Source organism: Stegodyphus dumicola, chromosome 5, assembly GCF_044657685.1.
Source record: "Stegodyphus dumicola isolate Sdum_Otavi_A_Nest chromosome 5, ASM4465768v1".
NCBI lineage: Eukaryota > Metazoa > Arthropoda > Arachnida > Araneae > Eresidae > Stegodyphus > Stegodyphus dumicola.
This window is the reverse complement of record NC_140772.1, coordinates 141,156,335-141,184,315: the sequence shown is the minus strand read 5'-3', so window position 1 is coordinate 141,184,315 and position 27,981 is coordinate 141,156,335. Positions and strand designations below refer to the sequence as shown.

At 34.5% G+C, this 27,981-nt stretch overlaps 1 protein-coding gene across 1 annotated transcript; it reads right to left on the bottom strand.

Annotated features, from left to right (window-relative positions):
- Positions 1 to 257: 257 nt before the first annotated feature.
- On the bottom strand, positions 258 to 27,935 carry LOC118200049 (uncharacterized). Its single transcript, XM_035371970.2, has 2 exons — positions 24,606 to 27,935; positions 258 to 1,553 (listed from the first exon to the last, which is right to left on the bottom strand). Exon 2 carries the CDS (start codon positions 1,543 to 1,545, stop codon positions 598 to 600), a length of 948 nt encoding a protein of 315 aa, XP_035227861.1. The 5' UTR covers positions 1,546 to 1,553; positions 24,606 to 27,935; the 3' UTR covers positions 258 to 597.
- Between the last annotated feature and the right edge of the window lie 46 nt (positions 27,936 to 27,981).

Sequence of the window (27,981 nt, the reverse complement as noted above, 5' to 3'; positions counted from 1 at the left end):
GTTGAAATACTTGGCTGCTTGAAGTTTTTCGCGATTACAATACTTCCTTTTTACTTCATATAAGGAAGTAAAAATGTATACATTGAAAATAATTTATACTAAAATGCTTACCTTGATCTCAAATGTTTCTAGTTAACAGAGAAAAGATTTTTGGCCTCTAGTCGTTTTTATTTAAGATTTAATTTTTTAACACTTTTCAGTCGTTGCAGTACTCTGTATTACTTTTTAAATGAAATGTTTAACAAAGAAAGCTACAATTTTTATTGAATGAGTATTTATTGTAAATTTATGCAATTATCAAACATGGAACTTCGATAAGATCTGCAGCATTGCAGTTATTAAGTTTGATTCATATTCTTGAAGGAAAAAAACTTCGATCACTATGGAAGCAAATTTTAATCGTGAATTAAAAACCGATGAAAGAAGAAAAATGTTTTTCTGATATTTAAATTTAAACCCTAATTTTATTGTCAAAATTCCAATATCGGTATAGTTTACATCAAAGGCGTAGTGTCTCTAGGTTTACATTTATTCCTTGTTACTTCTTTGGTCTTCATAATTAAAATCTTTAACTGCTCAGTAAATAATTTGTGGAGATTATGTCGCCGTCTGATGTTGTTCATGGTCACATTTACTTGGAAGGATCATAAACCCATACTTCGATGGATAGTTTCGCGGGAAGAGAAACCATGGATTTTTCTCCGAAATAGAATTTACTTGGCTACAACACAAGCCTCTTTTCTCGCAACCACAATCGCAAGCATCGAGAGTTGGTGGCTGGTGTGAACATTTTTGATGTTTATCTCTCAAGTTGTTGAAGAAAATCTCATGCTCGGTAGGTTTAGGATCTGCATATTTTCTTCTTTGCTTCGGCCTCTGGAAGCAAATGTAATTGTCTCCGGTTTCAGTGCTGAAATCTCTCTTAGGCTCTTCATCAATATAAATTACTTGAGGCTCTACATGTTTGGGTTCGTACTCTTTGGCGTGAGGATTCTTAGGCCTGGATGGCTTTTTAGTATACCAGGATTTCTCAGGCTCTTCCGCCAAACATGGAAACTTGTCTTTGGGAAGCATAGGATAGGGAGGCACGAAATCAGTTTGCGTGATACTCTTGTTGTGCTTCATTCCAGGTGGTTCATAATGGCGAATAAATTTATGGTACTTTTTCGGAGAAGGTACTCCATGATTAACAAATTCTTCATGGGCTTCAGTATCTCCTTGATAAAATGATCCTCGGAATAATAAGTTGTCTGTATGCCCACAGGCGCTTGTACGCTGTTGATAAATGGGATCCAAATATGAACGCAAATAGGGTGGATCTCCCCATATCCTTTCACCTACAGCTGGTGTTCGATTTCCTGGTGGGTGGAAGTCTTTGTATGGTCCAGAAAAGTCATCAGCACTGCATAGTGGAATTCTGCAAGGTTGTTCAAATTCAAAAGCAGGAATTGAGCAATGAGCCTGATCTGCGGCTGAATAGTTTTCATTAATTTTGGTATGGCCGGATGGTCCAGTCTGAACAAAAGAGCCTTCAGCTGGAAACATTACTTCCCCTGCATAGAAATTAACTGCATAAATTACAGCTTCTCGTATTTTTCTCAAATAAATATTACATTTGTATAGCCAGAAATTTACTTTTCTGTCCAAACGGATGATAATATTTTGAGAAAAGTGAATAAATTTTGATTTTTCATTGTTGACAAGATTTCAAAATTTAACACAATAGTAGATGCGTCTGATACACGTACTTTCCATCTTGTTTTGAAAATTTCAGTTAATAATAGAATGCTTCAGATAATATTTTATAGAAAAATTAATAAAGAAAAATAAGTTGTAACAGCGAGAATTTTACAGAAAATTCTGGTAGGATGTAGGCTGACAGGAACCAGACATCTAAAAAACAATGTTCTGAAAACGAAGTATTTCTAAAAGCATTTAAAACGAAAAGAAGGGGGGGAAAATTTTGTATGATACAGCATCCTTGTTCTGTCTGTAGTAGACTAAGCAGTAGACTCTTCCTCTGCCTAGTGTACATATCCATTTAAGATAAAAGGGCACGTTTAACAAGAAATTTCTATGCTTGCTTTACTCTTTTTATCGTTCTCTGGGCGCCTTTTCCCGAAAAAGTAATCCTTGCTTTTGAATTCATCACCGCCATCAACAATCACAAAATTTTGGTCCAAAGACTTATCCGAACACTTATCCGAATCCAAAGACTTATCCGGTCCAAAGACTTATTCGAAATATTTAGTTACAAGTAAAATCCTAAATCTTTACTAAGTTTCGTGAAATATTTTTCTTTGCATGACAACGCCCTTCAAGGTTATAAACCAATAAATTATTATAAAGATGATAAGTATATGTGCTACGGGTGAAAGTTTCAGGATTTTCCTAATTATTTGAGATTGTAATAGCAGTTATTTATAAGTATCACCAATGCCAGTTTAACTTCAGGAATATATTAGACTTATTGTTTGCATCATTAAAAGGAAATCTGTTTAATTTTTATTTTATCCCAAGCATTTTAAAAATGCATTTTCGGATGAAATATACCGTATAAACCTTCCTACAGCATAAACCGAAGACGTCGTATCTTTTTAATATTTTAGACGTTATACGGAATAGGTGTATTTGAAAAAAAAAAAAAAAAAAAAAAAAAAACAATTGCGAATATACGCAGAGATGGAATCTATTTTATAGCAGTTAAAAATCTTTATACGTATATATATCTCGTATCAATTTTTTTTTTCGAGACCGTATTTTTGTCACAAGACATTTGCTAAAAACTAGTGGCCCGGTAGCAAAATAATTTTTATAACTACTCTATCAGTCTATGTAAACCTTACAAGGTATTGCTCCCGCCTTCTTAGCATGCCTTCGTGCTGTAATGGCTTCGTAGTATAATACACTCGACGCGTATTCGAGAGGTCCGTGGTTCGAGTCCCGGCGAAGGCACTGCTCATTTTTCATCTGTCCTGCTTTCAAAAAATACCTAATGTCTCTACAGTGGCGCCCGAACTAAAAAAGGTGGTGAGTGATGATTCTCCACCACCAGGATTTGGCAATTGAGTGCCTAATCTCCAGTCGCCCTTTAAAAGGAAGAGTACATAAGATATTTTTCCCGCCTTTTTAGCGTGTGTTCGTGGTGTAATGGTCAACATGCTCGGCGCGTATCGAGAGAGGTCCGAGGTTCGATTCCCGGCTAAGGTATTGCTCATTTTTCATGATTCATGCTTCCAAATAACCTAATGTCTATCCAACCTCATGCTTCTACTCTTTATTCTTTCTCCCCAATTAATTCCTTAAACATGTCTAGAGATCTGCGTGTGATATGTGAATAAAAAATATATTTTGATAATTGGCAAAAAAAGTGTATTTTCCTGTGTTTATTTCTAATGTAAATAGTGAGAGCTTTCTTCATCGGTACTTATGTATTCCTAACTTTTACATTTTAAATTTTATAATAGAAATGAAAACATAATTTTCTAGGAAAAGAAGCAAATATTTACTTTAAAAATAAAACAATCTATTTGCTTTTCAATTATCGAATAAGCTACATAGACCTGGAAGAAGAAAACGTTAAAAACACCCCAAAGCAATAAAAGTAAGGAGCATGTAAAACTGCTTTATTTTATTTCAAACTAAAGCTTTTATTCTTTAAGGGATAACTATAAAGGTTGCTGGATGTTTATCATAAAGCTTTTATTCTCTCTTTCTTAATTCAATGTTCAGATGCGCTTTGCAAGAAACACTGTTAAACATAAGCTACTCCATGTTTAGAAATAGTGTTTATGACTCGTCTAGAATATTTTTTTTCTTAACGGAATGAATAAAATATTGCATTTTTAAGCTAAACTTACAGTTAAAAAGAATGTGAAATAACAGCAATGCAGAAACATTTATTACTTCTGGTCGATTACAATGTTGACTTGGAGGATATCAAAATAAAAAAATGTTATAGCGTCTTTTCAATACTAAATTAGTTTGAAAGCACGCTTTGTCAGAAAAAATGAGATTTCAGCATTTATGCATTATCTTCAATAAAATATATTTCTTCCACACACACGGCTTCCTCCTCCAAGCGCTCTAGACTCTCGCATTTAATAAGCACATGAATAAATCTATAACATATATTTTAAATATTAAATTGATGTATATTTTACTAATATTAAATTGATGTGCATGAAAGCAAATTCTGTGCACTTCCATTTCACATTTCTCATCAAGAAAGAAAGCTTAGAAAACGCGAGTGCTGACAAACGCTAACAAAATTAAAGAATATTCAAAATTTCATGTTTACGATTTAAAAAAAACTGATGTGTTCACCACATTACTTCTTTGTACGGAATATTAAATTATACACACTTTTTGTTGCATTTCATATAGATTTATTTCTTCGAATTTCATTAGAGATATATTTCTCATTCAATTAACTCTGTTCTCTCAGTTCGAGGCAAGGCAAAAATACATAAAACCTCAAAACATCTTCATTAAAATTGAAAAATAAAAAAATAAAACACCAAATAAAGTTAAAACAATCCAAAAACACAATCTTTACAATTAAAAAATTAAGTGTTTACTCAAAAACAAGCAATTCTTCCAGCGGGCAAGAAGGCAGACTTTTCGATGCACAAAACTGAAAGTTTACTTTTGGACTCACTCGGCAAAAAGACACTGAAAGTGTAGAAAGTGACTTAATTTATTATGGGCGCTATGCTGAGTCAATATTAATTTATGTCGATATTTAAAATGATTAAAAAGGAAATTAAATTTTAATATGAAAGTATAGTTTATGTTTATTTAAAATTACCTGTCGACTTGATGAATAACCTAACATTCTTTCAGTACAATTTAATTCATGCATTAAAACTAAAATATGTCAAAAACGCAATAATCTGTACTGTAATTAACAAGTTTTCAGAATACAAAAAAATTCTATTAACAAATCCTAATAATCTTTATAAGTAAGTGAAAATTTTGATTTATACACTAGTAGACAACTATCTATATCCCAAGTTCAAAAAAGAAATTCCCAAATTTGCATCTGAAACCTACCAATAGCGAAGGCTGAAGCCATGAAACAATGATACGCTAAGTCAGTTTTGCTTTAAACTTTTTTCCAATCAAAATTTTCACCTGATATCTATCTAATCTTATTTTATTTATTCTATATCAGGTGTCCCCAATGGGGTAGGTATTGACACCCTTACAGTTGATGATATATTAAAGCGGTCAATGATGACCAAGGAGTCCATTGGCGGTCGAGAGCCTAATAAGCACCAAAAATTCATAATCGGCATGGTTAAAATTCCATTGATTACAAAAAAGAACGATCAATAAAATTGATAATTAACTGCTTTTTTTATATAAAGCTGTATCACACAGAAAAGAAGAAACCATGTAAAATAAATATAAAGAAAAAATAAAATTACTTGATAATTTTTTTAATCAATAGCATTTTTACTATATAAATTTTTTAAGCAACAAGTGCATTATAAAAGAGTAAATCTCAAGAATACAGACACGATTATTAAAATACGAAGAACTCAAAACTGGGATGAAAAACAAGAAACGTGTTGAATATTTTTGGACGAGGTAATTTAAAAATTAAATTAGAAGATTTTATGGCAAACGTTTCTAAAAGTGTATCAATACATCAAGCACAACCATCACATAATAATACAGATTTGTATAATTAAAAATCTGTGATTTTGTTTCTGAAAAACTGTTTAGCTGTGTAAAATTTAATAAAAGTCAAAAAAAAAAATTAAGCGTAAATCTAGCAAATCATTTTTTCAAACCTTGTGGTAGTATTTTAATCTAATTGTTATTTAAGTTAATTATTTTTGGCATGATTATGTTGTATACTGTATAATATGGAGAAAAATGTAAGAACGTCGATTAAGAAAAGTATTCCTATAAAAGGGGTCTATGCAAGAAAAAGGTTGAGAACTTTTCTGCTGAATGACCATATATAAAAGTAGTCTTCGATTAGTTTAGGCTCTGAATAAAAATTCCTCTTCTAGTCTTTTTTTTAAGGTTATTTAATTACGACAAAGCCTCGAGGGCTATCTGTTTAAAGGGAGGGATGCCTTCGTGGAAGACTTTCTAAGGGAAACTGGCTCGTATACACGTTACACGTGGGGAAAACCACGAAAACACCCATGCAGCCAGCCCGTTCGCGGGATTCGAAAACCGAACTACCAACGTTCAGCGACTTTACCGCTCGGCCGCTAGTAAGCCTTTTTTTTTTTTTTTTTCCTCCTGTTATGTTTATGAGCTTTATTAAAAGTCGCATCTGTTTCAAAACTCTAATTAGCTCAAGGGAATGCAAGGAGTTTTTAATTTTCTTCTTAAATTTGTCTTACACAGTCCATTTATTTATTTGAGATATCAAATAATAATCAGAAAAATATCGTAAAAAGCTCAAGTTTTCTTTATTTTTACAGTTTTTGCAATTCACGCGTTCCACGGTGTAGGTCTAGATATAAAGAAACAGTATATTTATATTCATAGCGTCTAAAAGTACATAAGGGAATTGTTTTCCTTTGTGTTTTCAAAATTTGCTTTTAAGCTGCGTTTCCTGGTAATTACAGTACTATAGTTTTGAATTATTTGTTAAACCATATGTCTTTAAATCAGTGAATACCCATTCTCTTCAAGTAAGACACATTTTGATTGCCAATATATCTATTTTTAATCTCTTCAGTAATATTGGCAGCGGTTTCAAATTATATAGCTCTATTTATCATTCTTGCTAGCTTGTAGAGACATTAGGTTAATTGGAAGCAGAAAAGATGAAAAATATGCAACCGTCTTCGCCGGGAATCGAACCACGGACTTCTGAAATACCGGCTTAGTGTGCAGAGTCGCCAAATCCTGGGTGCGGAGAATCATCATCCACAATCCGTTTTTAGTTCGGGCGCCACTTTTAGACGGTTTTGAGACATTAGGTTAATTGGAAGTAGAAAAGATGAAAAATATGCAACCGCCTTCGCCGGGAATCGAACCACGAATTCTGAAATACCGGTTCAGTGTTCAGAACCATTAAACCACAAAGGCTCGCTAGGGAAGTGGGAGAAATACCTTACAAGCTAAAGTATTTTGGATCTGAATTCTAATATAAAAGTTATAATTCTTTAGGATTTTTATTCAGTTTTTTTTTAAACTTTATAAGGCTGTTACTTGTATTAACCAGTTATTTATAATTTTAACCTTTACTAAACTTCTCCTTTTCGTTTGTATTCCCAATACTACTCAGTTTAAATTTTAAACTAAGTTTCTTGTATTGTAAGACGAAGTAAGTTTCTGGCTTGCGCGTGTACGCTACGTTTAGTTCGTACCAACTCTGATAATGCGTTATATGCTGCCGATAAATGAATTTGCTCAGCCCCTTAGAATTACAGAGCCAACTTAGATTAAAATTTAATTCCATAGTCTTTGACTACTGTTCTAAGATTTAAATTGAAATTGACTGTTACTACTTAGTCGCATCACTACGAACTGTGGTTTGTTAGCCCAAGAACAGGCACTTATCATCTAATTGAACTTTTTACTGGCTTTGTATGAACTTTCAGACATAGCGTTATTTCGCTTCATGTCTGTTAGGGGTTTGGGACTAATTAACTTCCACCAGATCAAAGAAAACCCCATAAATGGCTCTCGAACTAATGATGAATCACTTCGCAAGACAAGGCAACATTTATTCTGTTTCCCCAAACACTTCACCGGTAGCAATAAATCCCGTGGAAGAATTTGGGCGCAACAGAAATGATGCGAGCTTCATTGCGTCCCGTTGGTTCCTGCTGCAGGTTTAGAATTTAAAATCTTGGCAAGATCGTTGCGTGTATTTAAATTCTCTTTTATTCGAAAAGAATTTAAATTGTTTAAGGTTATTATTTCAATTAACCAGTTATTTATAATTTTCGCCTTTACTATAACTTCTCCTTTCCGTTTCCTCACCAGAATGTAAATGAGTTAGACAGTATTTAAAAAGTTTGTAAGAAAGAGCGTTGTAACATCAGGTTTATATTAGAGAACTTCCTGTTTCTCTTGGGAATAACCAACAGTGTCCGCCGCGATGGCTGGAAAGTGATCAAGGAAAGACTCGTTAAGGACATCTTCTTTGACGGGATATACGTTACTGTTCTGGTGAGAGAAACGAAAACGTGGCTTTTGTCTGAGAAATGCCGAGCAAGTAAGACGGGCCGAGCAAGTGCCTTGGGAAAGCTGTTGTCTTTCCTCTTTGGTAATGATGCTGCAATATTACTCTTTATTTAACTGATAAAGGCTATGTTAAGTTTTAAAAGAACCTAAAAAAAGACAACTGGCGTGAGTTTATCCGTTGCAAGAAGTTGCAAAAAGGCTCCTCAAGACAACATTTCAAGAGACATGGTCATCACGATGGCAGGAAGAAGAGACAGGAAGATTTACTTACAACATCTTCCCAATACTTTCTCTCAAGGGGCTCAAATGCAACCGACTTTTCCTCCAAGCCTGTACCAACCACGGGAAATTCCCAGCGTATTACAGACGATTCCTCAGACGGGACGTCAACTGTTCTTGCGGTTTTCGCGGGAAAGACACTGACGCACTTCATTACCTGCTGTCCTGCCCTCTGACAGAGTACCTTCGACAGCAGTTCTTTCCTTCCGACTACATCACATATCCTGTGAATAGACTGTTCACGGACTATTACTGCAACAAGGGCATCTTAGAGATAATGAAGCAAGTAAATGAAAATAATTATATCCAAAAAACTACAGATTAATGTAAAATGTAGAAAGTCGGCCTAACCGTCAGATTGCTAGCAATGACTAGGATGACTTCCTAACCCTGTAGAGCCATTAACTTAGTTTGGCGGAACAGGTTAAGTAAAATGACTATATATCACAGAAGTTCGGCGACGTTACAGCTTAAAGTTATTGGTGACAGTAGTGGGATCGTAGCGCTTAAATTTATTGGTGGCAGCACTACAATATAGATTCTATGAAGCAAGTTTAGTTTGGCAATCAAACACGAACGCTTGTATTTTACTCTAAAAGGATTGCGGTCATCAATCCGGGTAAGAAAAAGAGCCTCAAACTCCGAAATTCAGCTATTTGAAGTTTTACTGGATAATTAATGTCCGAAGATCTCTAGCATTTTTAAGTTTTATGAGACCGCCAGTGTTCATAAATGTTTTAGTGAAGAGAAAGGACCTTCACGTTCCAAACGTTCCAAAATTCAGCTCGTCTTCAGTTTTACCGGACAGTTAATGTCCGAAAATCTACAGCATCGTGTTTAAGTGTGGGACCAACAGTGTTCGAAAATTGTGTTGTGAGAAATGATTTTAAGTGTCAGGACCATCAGCGCCCATAAAAATTTTAAGTTGGGATCTACAGAATCTAGAGGTTCCAGGCTTCAACCAGGGCACCAGGCCTACAAATTCACGCGGATACGTACCTTGGATATTTTATATTCAGGCAGTGAAGTAATTTAACTTATTTCTGCAATCTAATTTACAGAAGTTCACGTAACTGTTTTTTAGTTCACACTGCTTTCTGTAAAGCTCAAAGAAATGTGTTTTTTTTATTTTGTATTTCAAATAAGAAAGCATAAATTTTAGAAATCTGAATCTGTGTTAATAGATCTTTTAATATCTAAACTGTTGAGGAGTTCCGCTGAAATTAAGACATTGTTTCCTGTAAAGCTTAAAGAAACTTAAAACTTGTTGCTTTGGTTCTGTGTTTACAAATAAGAAAGCATGTGCTCAAATTAAGCTTATATAATCGAATGTGTAAGACAGAAAGACCTACTATAATTTCTGAAGGTTCTAAATGTTATATGTTATTATTTAAAACGATTTAAAAATGATGTAACATATCATTTTTAAATCGTTTTGAATGTTTTAAATATTAGAATGTCCAGTTAAGGAGTACAAAACAGTTCGTGTAAGAATTATAAGAACTGAAATTTTTTTCACAATCCAACGTATTACAGGAAAAGACTAGAAATCCCTAGTAGCTTATGTTTAACTGTTGTTACAATCAATGTTTAGTTATGAGCATTTATACATATTTTTCTAGTTTAAGTTGGCTTTGAATGCATACTTTAATATACCTAAAAATTTTGATGAAATTATAATACACTTATATGACATATTTTTTTATAATACAGTGTTTTATAATAAGTGCAGGTAATGCATATTGTATTTTCATAAGCATTTAAGCTTTAAAGTAATTAAATGTAAAGCATAAATGTTAAATATTACTTGTGTTATCATAATTTCTCAAGTAGACCAATGATAAATAAACGCATAATGTGCGTATTATAGTGTAAATTGTCTTGAATTTGTGTTTAAGATCAGTTGAACAAGTTGTGAAAAAAACGCTAAGGATTAAATTTTATTTTCCTGGCATTAGTTAAAATTGCCATTTTTTAAAACTCACACATATAGAGAGAGAAAAGGAAAGAGTCGTTAGATTTTTGTCATAAATTGTAGTTATATCATGACATTCTTAACAAAAGTTAGAAAAGATGATCTTAAAACCTAGCTGAAGAGTTAGGGGAAAAGGTCGGACCTGAGCTTAGGATATTGGATCTAAGACAGCTGATTATGAGAAATAAAGCCTACGAGGAGGAACTTGGGAAAACTCCCTTGGGAAATATTACTTCAGTGAGGCTTTAGAGGGAAAAAGAGGAACAGGTTATAATTCAAAGAGAAGAAGAGAGGAAATGTAAAATCAGGACAGAATGAGAGGAGAGACGAGATAAAATTGTGAGAGAAGAGGAGGAGAGGCAGGACAGAATTAGGAAAGAAAAGGAAGAAAGGCAGGACAAAATTAGGAGAGAAGAAAAGGAATTCAAGGTTACCAAACTGAAATTACAAGCCTCAGTCGTTTGAAAAAAAAATTGGACACCGGACGCTATTTACTCGGGAGCTGCATTGATGAAAAATTAGCAAAAAATCAAAATGAGGGAATCGTTTTTCAAGAACCGATTTACAGGGGTCGATATCAAAGAAACCGTGAAACTGTCAATACCAAAACGGAAAACACGCAAAAATACAACGAAAGGCGTGAAGAAGACAGGCGCATATTCACAAAGGGAATTTCGGCCCCCGCTAATGAGGCAATTATATATATTCGCCAGGAACTCTGCTTCCAGAAAACGAAACTGGCTATCCTTAAAAGAACGGAAGGTCACACCATTGTTCTTGCCCGACATAAAGGTGCATGAGTTACCTATTCGTTCATTAGATCGACTCAAAGTTCTCGTTTACAAAGAGGAAGTAATGATTTAAAATCACCCGTTCATTTAGCATATTTAAACTCCCTCAGTTGTTCTTCAGAAAGCAAAAAGGAAAAGGACTGCAATTCAAAGGCCAGAATAACCAGAAAATACTCGGAAACTAATTGGTTATTCGCGAAACAGTTTAGGAGCTGAATATAGATGCGTGTAAACTTCTACCAACCACACCTAGTGAAAAGAAAAAAGATACCAAGATCACATTCTGTTTAGCTTCCCAGCATCCGGATGCTCTTCCAGCAATAGGCATAACTTCGGTTACTGCGGTGGACTCATTACTAAACCTTTCCTCCAGAACGTGAATTTCTAAAGAAATTCGGTGCGATCAAGGAACTTTAGCTAGGCCAGTTTTGGCCTCTACAAACCAGTCAAATTCTTGGTCCATTCGACAGAACCTGAGAAATTCGGAAGTGAGTGTGTAGAGACATTAGGATATTTTTTGGAGGCCGGAGAGATGAAAAATTAACAACGCCTTCGCCGGGAATCGAACCACGGACCTCTGGAATACCGGCCCAGCGTGCTACCGTTACACCCCGAAGGCACGCTAGGGAAGTGGGAGAAATACCTTATAAGTGATGCGAAACTAATTGTATTGTAAATTTAGCTGGGAAGAAAGAAGGATTGACTATTAGCTATCTCATTACGTTAAAGCCTTATACGGAGATGCTTAAACGAAATAATTATGTTTATTTTATAAATGATGTAAATTAAAGTGATTAGGAAGTGCTTTTTCCTTATGTTGATGTCAGTTAAAATATTTAATTATTTTGATGTCATTAAGTGCAGTAATTCAGGATCAAGTTTCGGGTCTCCGCAAAGAGAGTTCCAGAAACTGATAAATGAATATCCGCAAGGCTTTCCTTTTCGGCTTGGATAAATGTATAATCAATATTAGGTTTTAATAATGTATGTTGTGTGATACTTGTTTGCAGAAAAAACTGTAAGATTCTAATTTGTATGTGTGTAATTAAGTTTAGTTCTTAGTAATTGTTTTATGTGTTTTTTCCTTACACTAGCCTCACTGCAAATGTCAATTTTAATCCTTGGTACTTGACACAGCATAGTGTAAGTAATTGTATTTTATTTATTTATTTATTGTTGACTTTATGTGTCTCTAGCAGTGGTAATTAAACAAGAGATTTTGGACTTCCACAAGCATGTCCCGGAAGGGAAGCGATAGTAACTTCAAATTTATATTAGAGAACTACCTGTTCCTCTCGGGAACGAACAACAGTGTCCGCCGCAAGGCTGGATATCCGTTATTGGTCTGGTAAAAGAAATTAAAACGTGACTTTTCTTTGAGAAATGCCGAGCAAGTAAGATGCATCATGCGTCGGGAAAGCTGTTGTCTTTCCCCTTCTGTAATAATGCTGTAATATTACTTTTTATTTAACCTAGAAAGGCGATGTTAAGTTTTAATATATATATGAAAAAAGACAACTGGTGTAAGTTTTTCGGCGACTTTACAGCGTGTTTCTGGCTTGCGCGTGCATGCTACGTTTATTCCTAGCAACTCTGATAAGTTGTGATTATTTGGCTTTGACTTATATCGCTGCTGATATTTGAGTTTGACACACCGATTAGAATTACTGAGCCAACTTAGACTAAAATTTAATTGTGCTGTTCTATGTTTTAAAATGAAACTGATTGTTTCTGTTCTCACCACGAGGTGCGGTTTTGTCAACACTAGAATGTGCACTTATGTTCTTAGTTCTGTTTAAATAAAAAGGTTTATTTAAACCTATAGCGATATTTCGATTCACATCTGTTAGGGGTTTTGGACTAATTAACTTTTACCAGATCAAGGAAATCCCATAACTTATTATCTAGCAGATCCATGAAGTTTTTTTGATTCAGGAAAAATGAAAAATGAGCCATGCTCTTACCAGGATTCGAACTTCTGACCCTTTCATGGGTATCGAGACGTGCTCTCAATTACACCACAAAGGAGCACAGTTCTTATAATCTATTATTTATTTAACAATTTGAATTGTATTGTTCATTCCTTTTTCTAGAAAAAGTTATTTACTTTGGCTTTTGTTGCTATTTAACATCTCTAGTTTTCTGCCGAAAATTTTGCTTTTAATCTTTTGGTAATTTATTTTATTTTAGCTCTCCTTGACGTTGAAAATCTTAATAAATTTTTGCATTTTGCATATATTTATATTGATGCTTATTCACATAGTTACACTTTAGTTTCATCAATAAGGTTAAATGGAGTGGTTATTGCGTGTACTGTCTTGATTTTTTTTTCTGATCATTATAAATGTTTCTAAAGCCTAAAATCTGATTTATACCACTATTGAAACTTATAAATAAATAAAGAACTTGTTTAAAAAAGTTAAATATGTTTAATGGGATATCAAGATTTAGAAAATAAATTCGCTTACATGTAATACCTCACATTATTCGATGATCCAAAAATATTTTTGCGTGCGTACGGGTTCGTTACGAAATAAATGCACAAGTCCGAGGAAAATGAACAAAAATTTATTATTATCACAACAAATATGCTTAAATTTCCTAAAATACTCGTGCAGTATTACAATATCTCACAGTAGTTATCTTTTAACTACTCAAACGTTCAAGAGAACTTAATTCAAAACAGCTAAAGAAAGCTAATCCGTGAATTCGCTACCGTCAACAAGAGCAGTTTTCTAAACAACAACAAACTAAGTAACTACAACGAACTGAGAGGTTTTCCTCCTTTTATAAGATTTTAAAATCGCGCGCGAGAATTTTCTAGTACTTTCTAGAAATCAAAAAGAGATATTTATTAAATGTTACATGCACGCGCTCTTGTATTTTCAATTTAGCGTTCTTTTAATATTCATCACGCGCTGCACTGCGCGGGAAATAAAACCATTTAATTTACAATTCAACTAACATAAGCTATTTAAATACCAAATCCGTAACACTGCCCCTTTCCCAAGGACTGCACGTCCCGGCCAGTACAATCCCTGGACAGGAAGCCAAACTTACAACTGAGGCATAAACGCAATAATAAGCATTACATTACAATAATAAACAACATGAACAATAGATGCAATAAATAAAACAAATCAAATGCTATCAAATACAAATCAAATACTAAATACACATTTAGAAACAAAAAGCACCATGGTCTTACACTATTTACAATTAATTACATTATTTACTATAGCCATAGTAATGAGCTAACCTGTCGTAATGAACGACTTTAAGCTTAGAGTTCGAATTCTTACGGATCCGAACCACGACGTCATTCAGCCTGTTTAGGACCGTGTACGGACCATCCCAAGGTGACTGTAATTTCGGACAAAGTCCTTTCCGTCGAGTCGGATTCCACAACCACACCTTGTCTCCTTCGTGGAATTGATGCTCAGTAGCTCTTGTGTCGTATCGGGTCTTCATCTTTTCCGTCGCCAACTTGACTCGTTGTGCATCACTTCAAACCGGGCATGGAGATCTTGAATATATTCCTCAGACGATGAAGGAGCAGCCGGAGGAAGACCAAACAAGAGATCACAAGGCAGACGAAGGTCACGACCGAAGAGCATCTGTGATGGGGAATAGCCGGTAGTCTCGTGGACAGCACTGCGGTAAGCCAGTAAAAACAGTGGTAATTTCTCGTCCCAGTCCTGTTGGTTTCTGTAAACCACTAATGAGAGGTTATTAAGGATGGTTCGATTGAACCTCTCTACCATGCCGTCCGACTGGAGATGTAATGGCGTCGTTTGGGTTTTGTCAATGCCGAGTAGTTTGCAGAGTTCTTTGATTACTGCCGACGTAAAATTCCTTACCTGATCGGAATGTAACTGAAGATGCACTCCGAACCTGGAAATCCAGTGCTGTACCATCACCTCAGCTATTGTAACAGCTTCTTGATCAGGAATAGGGTACGCTTCAGGCCGCTTGGTGAAGTAATCAATCACAACGATTATGTATTTGTTGCCATCAGCAGTTCGTGGCAGAGGACCCAAGATGTCAAAGGCGATACGTTCAAACGGCGCAACTAGTTGTAACGTTGCAGCTTGCCTCGGCTGCGTTTCCTCGATCCTTTCCGACCCGCACAGGCATCGCATGATCGACACCACTTTTGCACGTCATCCTTTGCATTATTCCAGTAAAAGCGCTCACGAACTCTCTGCAAGGTCTTCATTATTCCAAAGTGGCCTCCTGTAGGGTGGCTATGTAATTCTTTAAGGACATCAGGAATGCGGGATCTTGGAAGTATAAGTTGCCATCGGAACGTCTTTCCATCATTCGATTCGAATTTTCGGTATAAAACGCCATTTCGAATGTGAAGTGAATCCCAGGGCACCCAGTATTGTTTTGTTGTAGGACTATAGATAGAAATGTCCTGCCATGTAGGTTTTCTGTTTGATGACTCCATCAAATCAATTATGGGTTTAATGTCACGGTCTTCCAGCTGGTCTTTCCTGACTTCATCATCACTCCACTGGTCTGGATCAGCCGATGGTGATGTCGTAATTTGTCGTGCGACAGGACTCAGCAGCTCGTATTTCGCTTCCACCCTGGAACAATATCGGCTGCATTCTGGACAAGGTCTTCATTTAAAAGCCAGGCCAATGAGGCATGGTCCGTGCGGAGGAGAAATTTTCTGCCGTATAGATAGTGATGGAAATGCTTTACGGCTCTTAACTATGGCGAGCAACTCTTTCCAAGTGACACAGTAATTTCTCTCCGGTTTAGACAGGCACTTGCTCCAATAAGCTACTACACGTTCTTGGCCGTCTATTTCTTGGGACAAAACAGCACTGACACTTTCATTGCTCGCGTCCATGTCGAGAATAAATGGTCTGTCGAGCTGAGGATACGTCAGGATTGGAGCAGATGTAAAAGCTTCCTTTAACTTGTTAAATGCATCCTCGCATTCTTTTGTCCACAAGAACCTTTGCTTGCTCTCTGTCAGCTTGTGAAGGGGGTCTTGCGATGGAAGAAAAGTCCTTCACGAATCTCCTATAGTAGGTGCAAAGCCCTAGGAAGCTTCTCAGCTGATGGACATTTCCGGGACGTTTCCAGGATTTAACGGCTGACACCATTTCAGGATCCGTGAACACACCTTTTGAAGAGATGACATGTCCCAAGTAAGTCACTTCCTTTCGGAACAATTTGCATTTAACGGGACTCAGCTTAAGTTTGGCTTCTTTCAGTTTCTGAAGCACCTTTCTAAGATTTTCTAGATGTTCTTCAAAATTCCTTCCGACGATGATGATGTCGTCCAGGTATATTAGACAGGCTTCGTAGGGAAGACCTTTCAAAACAGTCTCCATGAGGCGTTCAAATGTTTCCGGCGCATTACACAGTCCAAACGGCATCACCTTGAATTGCCAAAGCCCTTGTTCCGTAGTAAATGCCGTCTTTTCTCGGTCATCAGGATGTATTTTTACCTGCCAATACCCACTCTTCAAATCAAGTGTTGAGAACCACTTGCTTCCAGAAAGAGTGTCTAGAATGTCATCAATTCTAGGAAGAGGGTAATTGTCTTTCTTCGTAACCTCATTCAGTCATCAATTCTAGGAAGAGGGTAACTGTCTTTCTTCGTAACCTCATTCAACCGGCGATAGTCGACGCAAAATCTTGTTGAGCCGTCTTTCTTTCTGACGAGAACGATGGGAGATGCCCATGGACTCGCTGAAGGCTCGATGACATCGCCTTCTTCCATATCTTTTAACAGTGTTCGCACCTCTTCCTGTTTAACAAACGGTAGACGTCTTGGATGTTGCTTGATCGGGGGATGATCGCCGGTATCTATTCTATGTTGTGTCAAACTAGTTCGACCCACGTCAGAAGACGAGCGGGAGAAAACAACTTGAAGATCTTTAATGACGCGATCGGCAGCATTTCTCTCTTTATCGTTTAATTGTGCATTCTGCAATAACTCCGATGTCATGCTCTCTGAGGACACGGATTCTGGGATGTTGCTCTTTCTTTCAACGCTGGTTACTGGAGTACATGTTGCAACCACTTCACCTTTCTTAATAACTCTCGACTTCTCAGTTACATTGGCGACTCTCACCGGGATAACCGTTCTGGATAGGTCGACGAGTGTTGAGGCTACTAGTACTCCTTTTGGGCTATTATAGTTATCGGGATATTCTATGATGCCGTAGTGGAAATTTCTATTTTCAGCTATGGATCCAGGAAGTAAAAACTCGATTCTTGCGGGCATTGTGATATCCTCTTGAGCTATAATTTTGTGGATAGATTTCCCTCCATTATTAATTCCAAATAGGGCTATGTCCTCAGATGTAGAATGCAATTCGTTATTTTTAAAGTCCAAGGAAAAATTGTATTTCCTTAGAAAGTCCAATCCGAGTATGCAAGAATCAGTGATCTCTGCTACATATGCCGTGTGATGGTCAGTGGCACTTCCAAACATGATGTTAACGTTTACTTTTCCATCGATGCCGATCTTCTCACCGGACACAGTCTGTAGGGTAACGCAGGGCGGTGTCCAGATAAGTTTGTTTTCCAGTTGCTGAGCCAAATCTTTTCGGATGAGGGTAACGGTGGCTCCTGTATCTATAGTCATATTGCAGGGAACTCCATTAATATATCCTATTATGAAAAGTCCATTACTGCCGCCTCTCGAGCGGTCTTAACATCCGTACCCTGGGGTGATCTGCAGTTTCGTTGTATCTGTCCTTCAACATCGCAGTTCCAGCACTTAACGGTCGGTTTCTTCTCACCAATATTCCGTCTCAAAGCATTCAATTGTCTAGTTAAATCGTCCAGACGAGCAGTGACTTGATCCCCTGGCTCCTGGACTTGAGCAGCTCTGACTGGGTGGCTGTCTCGACGAGTGGCTTGTTGTGCTGCCTCGAATTTCATGGCGTACACTAGAGCGCTTTTAAGATCTTTAACATCCGCCATTCGTAGAGCTTTCTGCATTTCAGGATCCCGGATGCCGTCGGTGAAATATTGCAGGGACAGGATTTCCCTTGTTTCCGTCGAGCACTCCGAAAAAGCGAGATGGGACAGCCTTTCAACATCTGTGGCGAGTTCCTGGAGTGTTTCCGTGGTTTTCTGTTGGCGGGATTTTAATTGAAGCCTACTGTAGTCTTTTAAACACTTTTCCGCAAAGCGCAGCTCCAACGCGCCGGACAGAGCTTCGAAATCTAGCCATTTGTTTTCGGGGAGAGTCTGAAGGATATCCGCTGAGTCTGCTCTTAAAGAAGCGGCGAGATGACAGGCCTTAGCCTGGGAATCCCATCCATTTGCTTCCGCCATTATAGAAAACTGTGTCTTATACACTTGCCAGGAGGTCTTCCCATCATATGTGGACATCATAGCTTCAGAGAGGGACGAGCAAGCATAGATAGAAATTTAAAACTTTCAGAATTGTTTCCTGCTGTCGCTATGCATTTCTTAGGCTGTCAAATTCTTTGGCGACGGCAGCAGAAACCCTGTCATCAATTTGTTGTTGGACGGCAGAAACTCTTCCTTCTATTCGTTGCTCCACAGCAGAAACTTTATCTTCTATTTGATGTTTTACAGAAGAAACTCTGTGATCGATTTGTTGTTCTACGACCAAAACTCTCTCTTCTATTTGTTCTTCCATTTTCCTAACTTTGTTTTCAACCGCGTCTATTCTGCCTTCCATAGCTTCAAATTTATTTTCTATTATACAGGTAATTTCTCCATTAATATATTATTTCATCTCTTCTTGACCTGTTTCAATCTTTTGTTGCCCTGCTTCAATCTTTTCCTGACTGGATTCATCTCCTCTTTAACGGATTTCATCTCATCTTCAATGGATTTCATCTCATCTTTAACTGCAGCACAAGCAGTTAAAGATGAGATTAGCTGCCTCGGTGCTACTTTGGTAGACGGTTGCACGGATTTTGGCGATTTTTCTTTTGGCGAGTAATACGACTTATGGCAAACCCATTGCTGGATAAGTTATTTATGGTAACCGATACTTTGCTGTCATTTTTTAAAAAATAATGCGTATTATTATGCATAAATTCCGTATTTTAAATATTATTTATGGCTTCTAAATATTAAAAATCAATTTAATTTTGCATTTTTATTTGAAATAAAAATTTTTTTGTTAATGATATTTTATGAAATTTTATGCTGTGGATGATGTAATCAATGACGTCACCTTACTTTAAAAGTAATTGGTTTTAATATCTACAAATTTAATCAAATGTTTTAAACATTATTTATGGCTGTTAAATATTAAAATACAATTTAATTTTGCATTTCTTTTTTTAAATGATTTTATTATGTATGAATTTTTAAATAATTTTAACTCTAGGCGCGATGTAATCAGCTCTCTGATTGGTTATAGAATATTTGTGCATTAACGAGCTGTAATCAGCTCCCTGATAAGTTCCTGAAAATTTATACATTACCGCGCCATTTTAAAATTTAATTCATATCTTCGAATTCCTTCAAAAATGTCTCCTTCAAAGATGAATGTTGTTTTTGATAAGTACCAAGAATTATTGGTATCGGAATAAAAAAAATTGTCCTTTGAGACCTTATTTTGGCCAGCCTGGCTTTCCTAATCAAAGATTTATTTCTAAATTCTTACAAGGGTCAGAGGAAATTTATTTTAAATTTTTGGAGGAAACCTCGCTAATTGCTTCTTCAATGAAGTGCGAAAATGTAGATCACGGACGAAGATCGTTAGAAGAGCCGATTCTGAGGACAGCCGTATATGGTATTGTGGTCATGTTGGAAGAAATGATCGCTGTAACGGTAAGAAAATTATTAGGCATTTCTCTTTTTTTTACCGGCAATAAACTAATTGCTGTCATTTTAGCTCTCATGTACGAAGCGTTCTTATTTACTTATTTTAAAGTATTTAATTTAAGTAATATTTTAATTCTTTTAAATGTTTAATGATGGTATTTAATTCGATATTCAATTTACGTAATATTTTAATCCAATTTAACGTTGGCGCAATGTTTTATAGCGGTATTTTTATTCTATTTCTGTGCTATAAGAAAGTAATAATTTAACCTTTCTTTACTTTTTTATACTCGTAGTAAATGTATTTATTTACATTTCTTGCCATCTTAAAAAACAACGTTTTTAGCAAAAAAACTAATCCATCATTTTTAACGATATTTATTTTTTTAAAGTTTCGAATACTTAATAATAAATAAATTAATAAATATACGTAAATATATATATTAATTTTCGGAAAATAACGTAAAAACGGCGTTTTTCAAGATGGCTGACGATTGTAAAAACTGCGCCAAAGTAAATCACCAAAAATCCGTGCAACCGTCTACCAAAGTAGCATCGCTGCCTCAATTGGTCCTCCATCGCTCTAATAATTGGCATTCAAACCCCACTCCTGATACCAAAAATTGTTGCGTGCGTACGGGTTCGGGTGCTACTTTGGTAGACGGTTGCACGGATTTTGGCGATTTTTCTTTTGGCGAGTAATACAACTTATGGTAAATCCATTGCTGGATAAGTTATTTATGGTAACCGATACTTTGTTGTCATTTTATTAAAAAAATAATGCGTTTTATTATGCATAACTTCCGTGTTTTAAATATTATTTATGGCTTCTAAATATTAAAAATCAATTTAATTTTACATTTTTATTTGAAAGAAAAATTTTGTTGTTTATAATATTTTATGTAATTTTATGTTGTGGATGATGTAATCAATGACGTCACCTTACTTAAAAAGTAATTGGTTTTATTAATATCTATAAATTTAATCTAATGTTTTAAACATTATTTATGGCTGTTAAATTTTAAAATACGATTTAATTTTGCATTTTTTTTAAAAATGATTTTGTTATGAATGATTATTTAAATAATTTTAATTCTATGCGTGATGTAATCAGCTCCCTGATTGGTTACTGAATATTTGTGCATTACCGCGCCATTTTAAAATTTTATTATTCATCTCTTCGAGTTCTTCAGATTTCAAATGGAATGGATATCTCCGTTTCGAAGGTGAATGTTGTTATTGGTAATTACCAAGAATTATTGGTATTGGAATAAAAAAATTGCCCTTTGAGACCTTATTTTGGCAAACCTGTCTTTCCTAATCAAAGATTTATTAAAAATTGTTAATAGCGTCAGAGGAAATGTATTTTAAATTTTTCGAGGAAACCTCGCTAATTGCTTCTTCAATGAAGTGGATAACAGATGAAGATGGTTAAAAGAGCCGTTCAATTATGATTTCGATTTTTTGTGGTACTTATCAATAAACAAGAGGTTAAATTACTCAAAAAATGTAAGTACATATTTTTCTTTTATTTTATAATTGTATAATTTTTGTTAAAAAATTAATACACTATTTTCAAAAATTGCTGAGATAATTATTGTCACATATGTTTTAATGTTAATTATATTTTATATAACGTATTTTAAAGTATTTGAATTTAATAATATTCTAATTCTTTTAAATGTTGGTAGGATGGTTTTTAATTCGATATTCAATTTCAGTAATATTTTAATCTACGAGTAATTAAACGTTGGCACAATGTTTTCATAGCGGTGTTTTTATTCTCTTTTTTGCTATATGAAAGTAATAATAGCCTTACTTTAGTATTTATTCACACTTGCCTGCCATCTTAAAAAACGACATTTTCAACAAAAAATTAATCCATTATTTTTAACGATATTTATTTTTTTTTTTTTTTAATTTCGAATACTTTACTATGCGTAAAAACAGCGTTTTTCAAGATGGCTGACGATTGTAAAAATCGCGCCTACAATTGCGCCAACGTAAATCGCCAAAAATCCGTGCAACCGTCTACTAAAGTAGCACCCGGGTTCGTTACGAAATGAATGCACAAGTCCGAGGAAAAATGAACAAAAATTTATTATTATCACAACAAATATGCTTAAATTTCCTAAAATACTCGTGCAGTATTACAATATCTCACAGTAGTTATCTTTTAACTACTCAAACGTTCAAGAGAACTTAATTCAAAACCGCTAAAGAAAGCTAATCCGTGAATTCGCTACAGTCAACAAGAGCAGTTTTCTAAACAACAACAAACTAAGTAACTACAACGAACTGAGAGGTTTTCCTCCTTTTATAAGATTTTAAAATCGCGCGCGAGAATTTTCTAGTACTTTCTCGAAATCAAAAAGAGATATTTATTAAATGTTACATGCACGCGCTCTTGTATTTTCAATTTTCCGGCTTAGCTTTCTTTTAATATTCATCAATCGCTGCATTGCGCAGGAAATAAAACCATTTAATTTACAATTCAACTAACATAAGCTATTTAAATACCAAATCCGTAACAATATTTTCTCTGTACTTTACAAATTTGAAGTTATATGCTAGGCATACAGTAGGCATGGCTTAATGTGATCACGTTTGTCCACGATAATTTTCATAACATTAACCGAATGATAGCATTAAATGATGAGGAAAAATATCCTTCAAAATAACAACAGAATTTAACTAATTTTAATATAAACACAACAAGAAACATATATAAAGATCATAATAGATCGATTCACAGGATTTTAATTAGAAAACTGCAAAAACTTTTTTATCAACTGTTCATAATGACTTCAATGCAAAAGATTATGAACTGTTCATAACGTTTCTGGAAGCTATTTATCCGATGCTGTATACCTAATCCTAATATTCGGAAGACATCCCTGGTTGGAAGAGAACAATATAATGTAAAATTTTAAATTAAGCAAAAATGCAATCTTTGCTGAAGATATTTTCAGAGTATTTATTTTCGAATGAAAAACTGCATCAAATTAGCTAATTTTAAATGATTTGCCTAATTTTAAATGATTGACTCAAATCGAGACGAAGCTATTCTGCGATTTAACACCTCTCTTGGCCACTTTTATTTGTCACTTGGCAATTTTTATAATATACAGTATTTTGACCTTGTTTGGTGAATTTATCTTTTATTTGGCTATTTTATTTTAGTTTAAAATATTTGTTCTACAGTAGTTTGATTACATTAACTCAATGCTTTATCACTATGAGGAATGTACTTACCATATTTTCGTATACATACGGCAAGCCTCTAACAAACCGATAACGATATCTGAATGATAACATAACCGCAATCGCAGTTAGGAGCGACTATATATATATCCATTTTCTATTACCTTCATAAATGTTTCTTGAAAAGTTGGAAATTTAATTTTTAATATTAGTTTTCTAATTTACGGTTTCGGAATAAGCTGAATAGTTATTTGTTACGCCAAACGATCATTAGGCAGCTTTTCAGTTTTTATGCGCTAAATGTGAAATCAATATTTACGTTCCATTACGAAATTCAAAAGTAGTCTATTAAGGCAAAGTCATTAAAAATTTGAACTACATTTAGCGAAATTTTGCAGCTTGGCTCAGTGAACATATTCTACATTTTTATAGCCCTTTAATTGCATTTTAAAACACAAATCACCTTTCATACACATTTGCAAAATGTATCACTGATAAATCAATGACAAATTATTGCTTTTTTAATTAGAAAATAAACTAATTCAACTGCAAATTGACAAAATGTGTCGCATTTCAAAATGATCGTTGGTCTCACAGATAAGGCTGCTCAGTACTAGTAATATATCCCAAATTTATTTTCCACGGAAAAGAACGGATTTGTCAGTTGGAAATTTCTGTTTTTTTCCCCCTCTTTTCCAAACCAGGCGTGTGAAAACAAACTACGTTTCTTTACAAAGTCGTACGCTTTTCGCTTAAATTTCAAAGCATTTATCTCTTAAATGCTTGGCCATGATTAACTAAACCTTCCATATTTTTTAAAAAAGTATGTTTCTTTTTTATAAAAAAATTTTCATAATTGCACTAAATGTTTTGGAATAACGCCAAAAATCACTTAAATTAGATTTTTACAATTTTAAATTAAAACATCATTCTAAACTTCAACTGGAAGTGAAACGCGACGATGTAAATAAAATTCGTAAGTAGGAAAGCAAGCAATCATAGTTTATTACTACGCAAAAGAAAGAAACTTTTTTCCCTCTGAAGAACAGAGGCATGTGTTGATCACCGTTGAAATCGACGCGGAATTTTGCCGAATTCTAAATAGTACATTTCACATTTTTTAATAAAGTTTAATCTCGATTTACTGTAATTTTTGAGCAAAGCTAATATACTGCGCCTCGGATAATTTATTTAAATTTTAATAAATTTATAATTTTGTAATTTGTATATTTTTTCTAATTAAAATATATTTGAAAACTATATTTCTATAGCTTACGGATGAACGCATTTTATCATATGATGTTATCAAATACATTGCAATTAAATAATTAAACAAATGTAGCATACGCTATTGAATCGGTCAGAAATGTAAATATCTAATATAAAAATTGCTGAATTCTTACTCTGGATCTGCAAAGCTTTCTTGTCTCGTGATGAAAATAATAAATAGACAGGAGTATGCCCCCAAGGAACATGAACCCCATGAAACAAATATCTAGATAGACCTCTTGAAATAGGGACATCAAATAAATCATGTTATTGCATATTCACAAAATATATTAGAAAGCAATGCATTTCCCCTGAGTCACAATCCACGTGACGCAAATTCACGTTTAGGATTCAATAGACAGTGTTATATTAATCGATATCAGATACTATAATAACGAGGTAATAAACCACTACAGCTTATAATAACTTTCATGACTTCTAATAACGAGTGTCATCAATTTGCCAGAGGGCGCTGTGAGTTCATTAGAAATGCTAGCCTAATGTTTGAATATGCAAACACGCGACGTTTCACAAACAGTGCTTTAACAATAGAACCGTGGGAAACAGTAGAAAATAATTCTGGTGCGTTATTTTAGAGAGCATGGGCGCAATTTGGAAATACAGCATTATATAGTTGCTTATTAAGTTTCTTAATATTCGAAAATAAATGATTCAACAAAATTCCCCATACTTATTAATAGATTTTTATTAAATCGGATCATAAAAAATTAGAATGTTAGATCAGATATTTTGCATTTATGCTCATCAATAAACTTTAAAGCGTCGAGTAACAAGCTTATTTATATTGTCGAATAGTTAATAGTCTTAAATGCTATCGCAATTTTTACAGCAATTGTGGGAGAAATTTTGCAGTTTTATGTTTAATTCTATTAACTCTATGACTTACTTCAAACATATCCTCAGCCTTTTTCCCACATAAAATAACTCTCAGCCTTTAACAAATTACTAGCTACATCATTTATGCTAGTAATTTGTTAAAGGCTGAGAATTACTAGCTACATCATTTATGCTACTTTAAAAAATACTCCCTTTACTTGTAAACTTACTCTTAAGTTACTATTTGTAAGGTCAATCGAAATGCTACTTTTGGTGTTTTTTCCTCGGTTTTCATTTCTACGGGTCTGCAAGTGTAAGATTTAATTGCAAATTTCAATTAATACACTTTATTTTTCTTATAGGGTTTTATTTATTTTGACTAATTAGCCCAAAAGGGTTATTAGTCTCGAAACAGCATTTCGGGTTGAATTGCTATAAACGGCTGTATCACTTTACAAATTGTTGCCACCAAATATATCATCGGCTTGTGTTACATTTACAGAAATTATATAATGAAAAATCGGCATGAATATAAGTATGTTTCTCTCAATGTGAAAAAACAACGACACCTAGAGCGATCAAATTCTGAATAACATAGTCCTCTACCCGAATATGGGCATCTGGAAGCACGAATCTTGAATTTCGAATTTGTTTTATTATCTATTTCATATTTTTAAATTTTTGTGAATTTTTTATTAAGAAACTCAACGATTTCAAAGCGAGCAGTGGCAACATACTGTACAGAATCAAATATTTTTCTCTCCAGCACGTGAGACTGTCTATCAAAAACTCAAAAGATATGCTGTTTTTAAATATTTTTAGCCCAAAGTTGAGTTAGCCCAAATGCTCTCGAAACGTGTATATATGTGCTAATGAAGGGGGGAAAAGCCCCTTTGGGTGTAATATAAAATCTGAAAACTTTCAGTTTTTTTAATTTATTTTATTTTGTGAGATTTTCCTTAATTCTCTTATACCCTTTGCATTTCCTGACCAGGATGTAAGTGAGTCAGGGTGAACGACAATATTTAAACTGTTGGAGCGAAAAGGTTATACAGAGCATGATTTCGCTACTGTGAACGCACACTGTTAGTTTCTATCAGCTAATTACTTAATAGCGTCTACGCCTTCTTGCCACCGAGATATTATCCTGCCGGTGTAGGTTTTTGAGTCAACCTTAAATTGAATTGCGCAGTCTGGTACTACTCTTTACCTTTAAATTTAGTGCAATATTATCTTTTAAGTTCTTACCGCAAGTGGTAGTGGTCGGTAGTTTTGTAAAGCACGCAACTCCGTGGCAACTGCTAAATATTTTAAGTTCAATAAAAGGGTCTTTTATACTCTTTGCCTGGTTGTCTTCATCTTCAAGCCTGTGCGAGAATTCCCAAAAACCAACGCTTAGATAGATCTAGTTACATTTCATGATAGCTAAGCGTGCTAGATCTTAGAAACTCAGAATTTTTACTTTCAAAAACTAAAATAAATGTTATAGCAATTTAAAATGACAAAATAAGCATTGTAATGTAACATATTCAAAGGGATCGAGTTTCTAAGTTTCCCACTACTTTTTTATTCACTATGGTGACTAGAAACATTCACCGTCGCTTCAGAATAAAGAAGCGACAGTTTTGTGACAGTTCTTTGTAGATAGCATATTCCACACACTAAGTTAAATCAACATAAGAAACGATAGCACTTTTTTAATTCCTGTAAAATTAAAAAAAATGAAATTAAATTATGTTTGATTAAATACTAAAGCCAAATTAGACTTACTAATTTCAGTTAATCAACAGTAAACTTGTAAGCAATTAAAAGCATGCCTTCCATTCCTCCATGCTTAAAGATTAGCATACCGAGCCTATTATTCAAGAATTCCTTGCTCATATCCGAGGAAAGCTCACGATTTATTTAAAGTATTCTTGTTTCAAACTCCTCCAAACCCATACACGGATTACTACGTAAATCACTGCAAATCTGTTTACCTAAAGAGTGCTTCTGTAAGCGACTTTCTGCGGAAAATTTATTCGCACTCACGTTACTTACAGATAAATAGAAAAGATTACTGGAGAAGGTGAAATTCCCATGCATTTAACTTCTCCAGCTAGGAAATTAGCTTAGTACAAACTAGTAGGTTCGGTGATCTTAGGCAATCAGTTTATGATGGGCCAATACTCAAGACCAGGGAGTTTTAATAGATAATTTAACCAGATGATTGATTCATCTTTTAGTACAAATGAGAAAATGACAGTAGCACAAAGGAAATGATTAAAATCTGACTGAAAAATTAGATACTGCATGTTTAAAAACGCAAGAAATGGCACGGATACTGAAAAGCTTAATGAAGCAGCAAACAACTTTGCATGAGTAATCAAACTCCCTACTACTAAAAACATTAACAAACGAACTTAATAGTAAAAAATGTTGAATTGAGACTTCATGAATGGAGCTGTGACATTTGGTTGTAATATAACGAAACATTTGTAGCAAGAATGATGTCATATCACTCAGCAATTTATAACATCAGGTTTATTAACATGTTTTCATTACATGTAGATTTCTTTAACTTGTATTTTTAATCCTAATTATAAATCATTTGCTTAATTAAAAACGATGCATAGCATTATGAATAAAATTTTAAAAATTGCGATAATGCAATGTATTTAAAAATACTTAGTT

Bases quoted from the DNA above. Each gene is read 5' to 3' on its own strand.
- LOC118200049 (XM_035371970.2), bottom strand. From the start codon at position 1,545: ATGTTTCCAGCTGAAGGCTCTTTTGTTCAGACTGGACCATCCGGCCAT.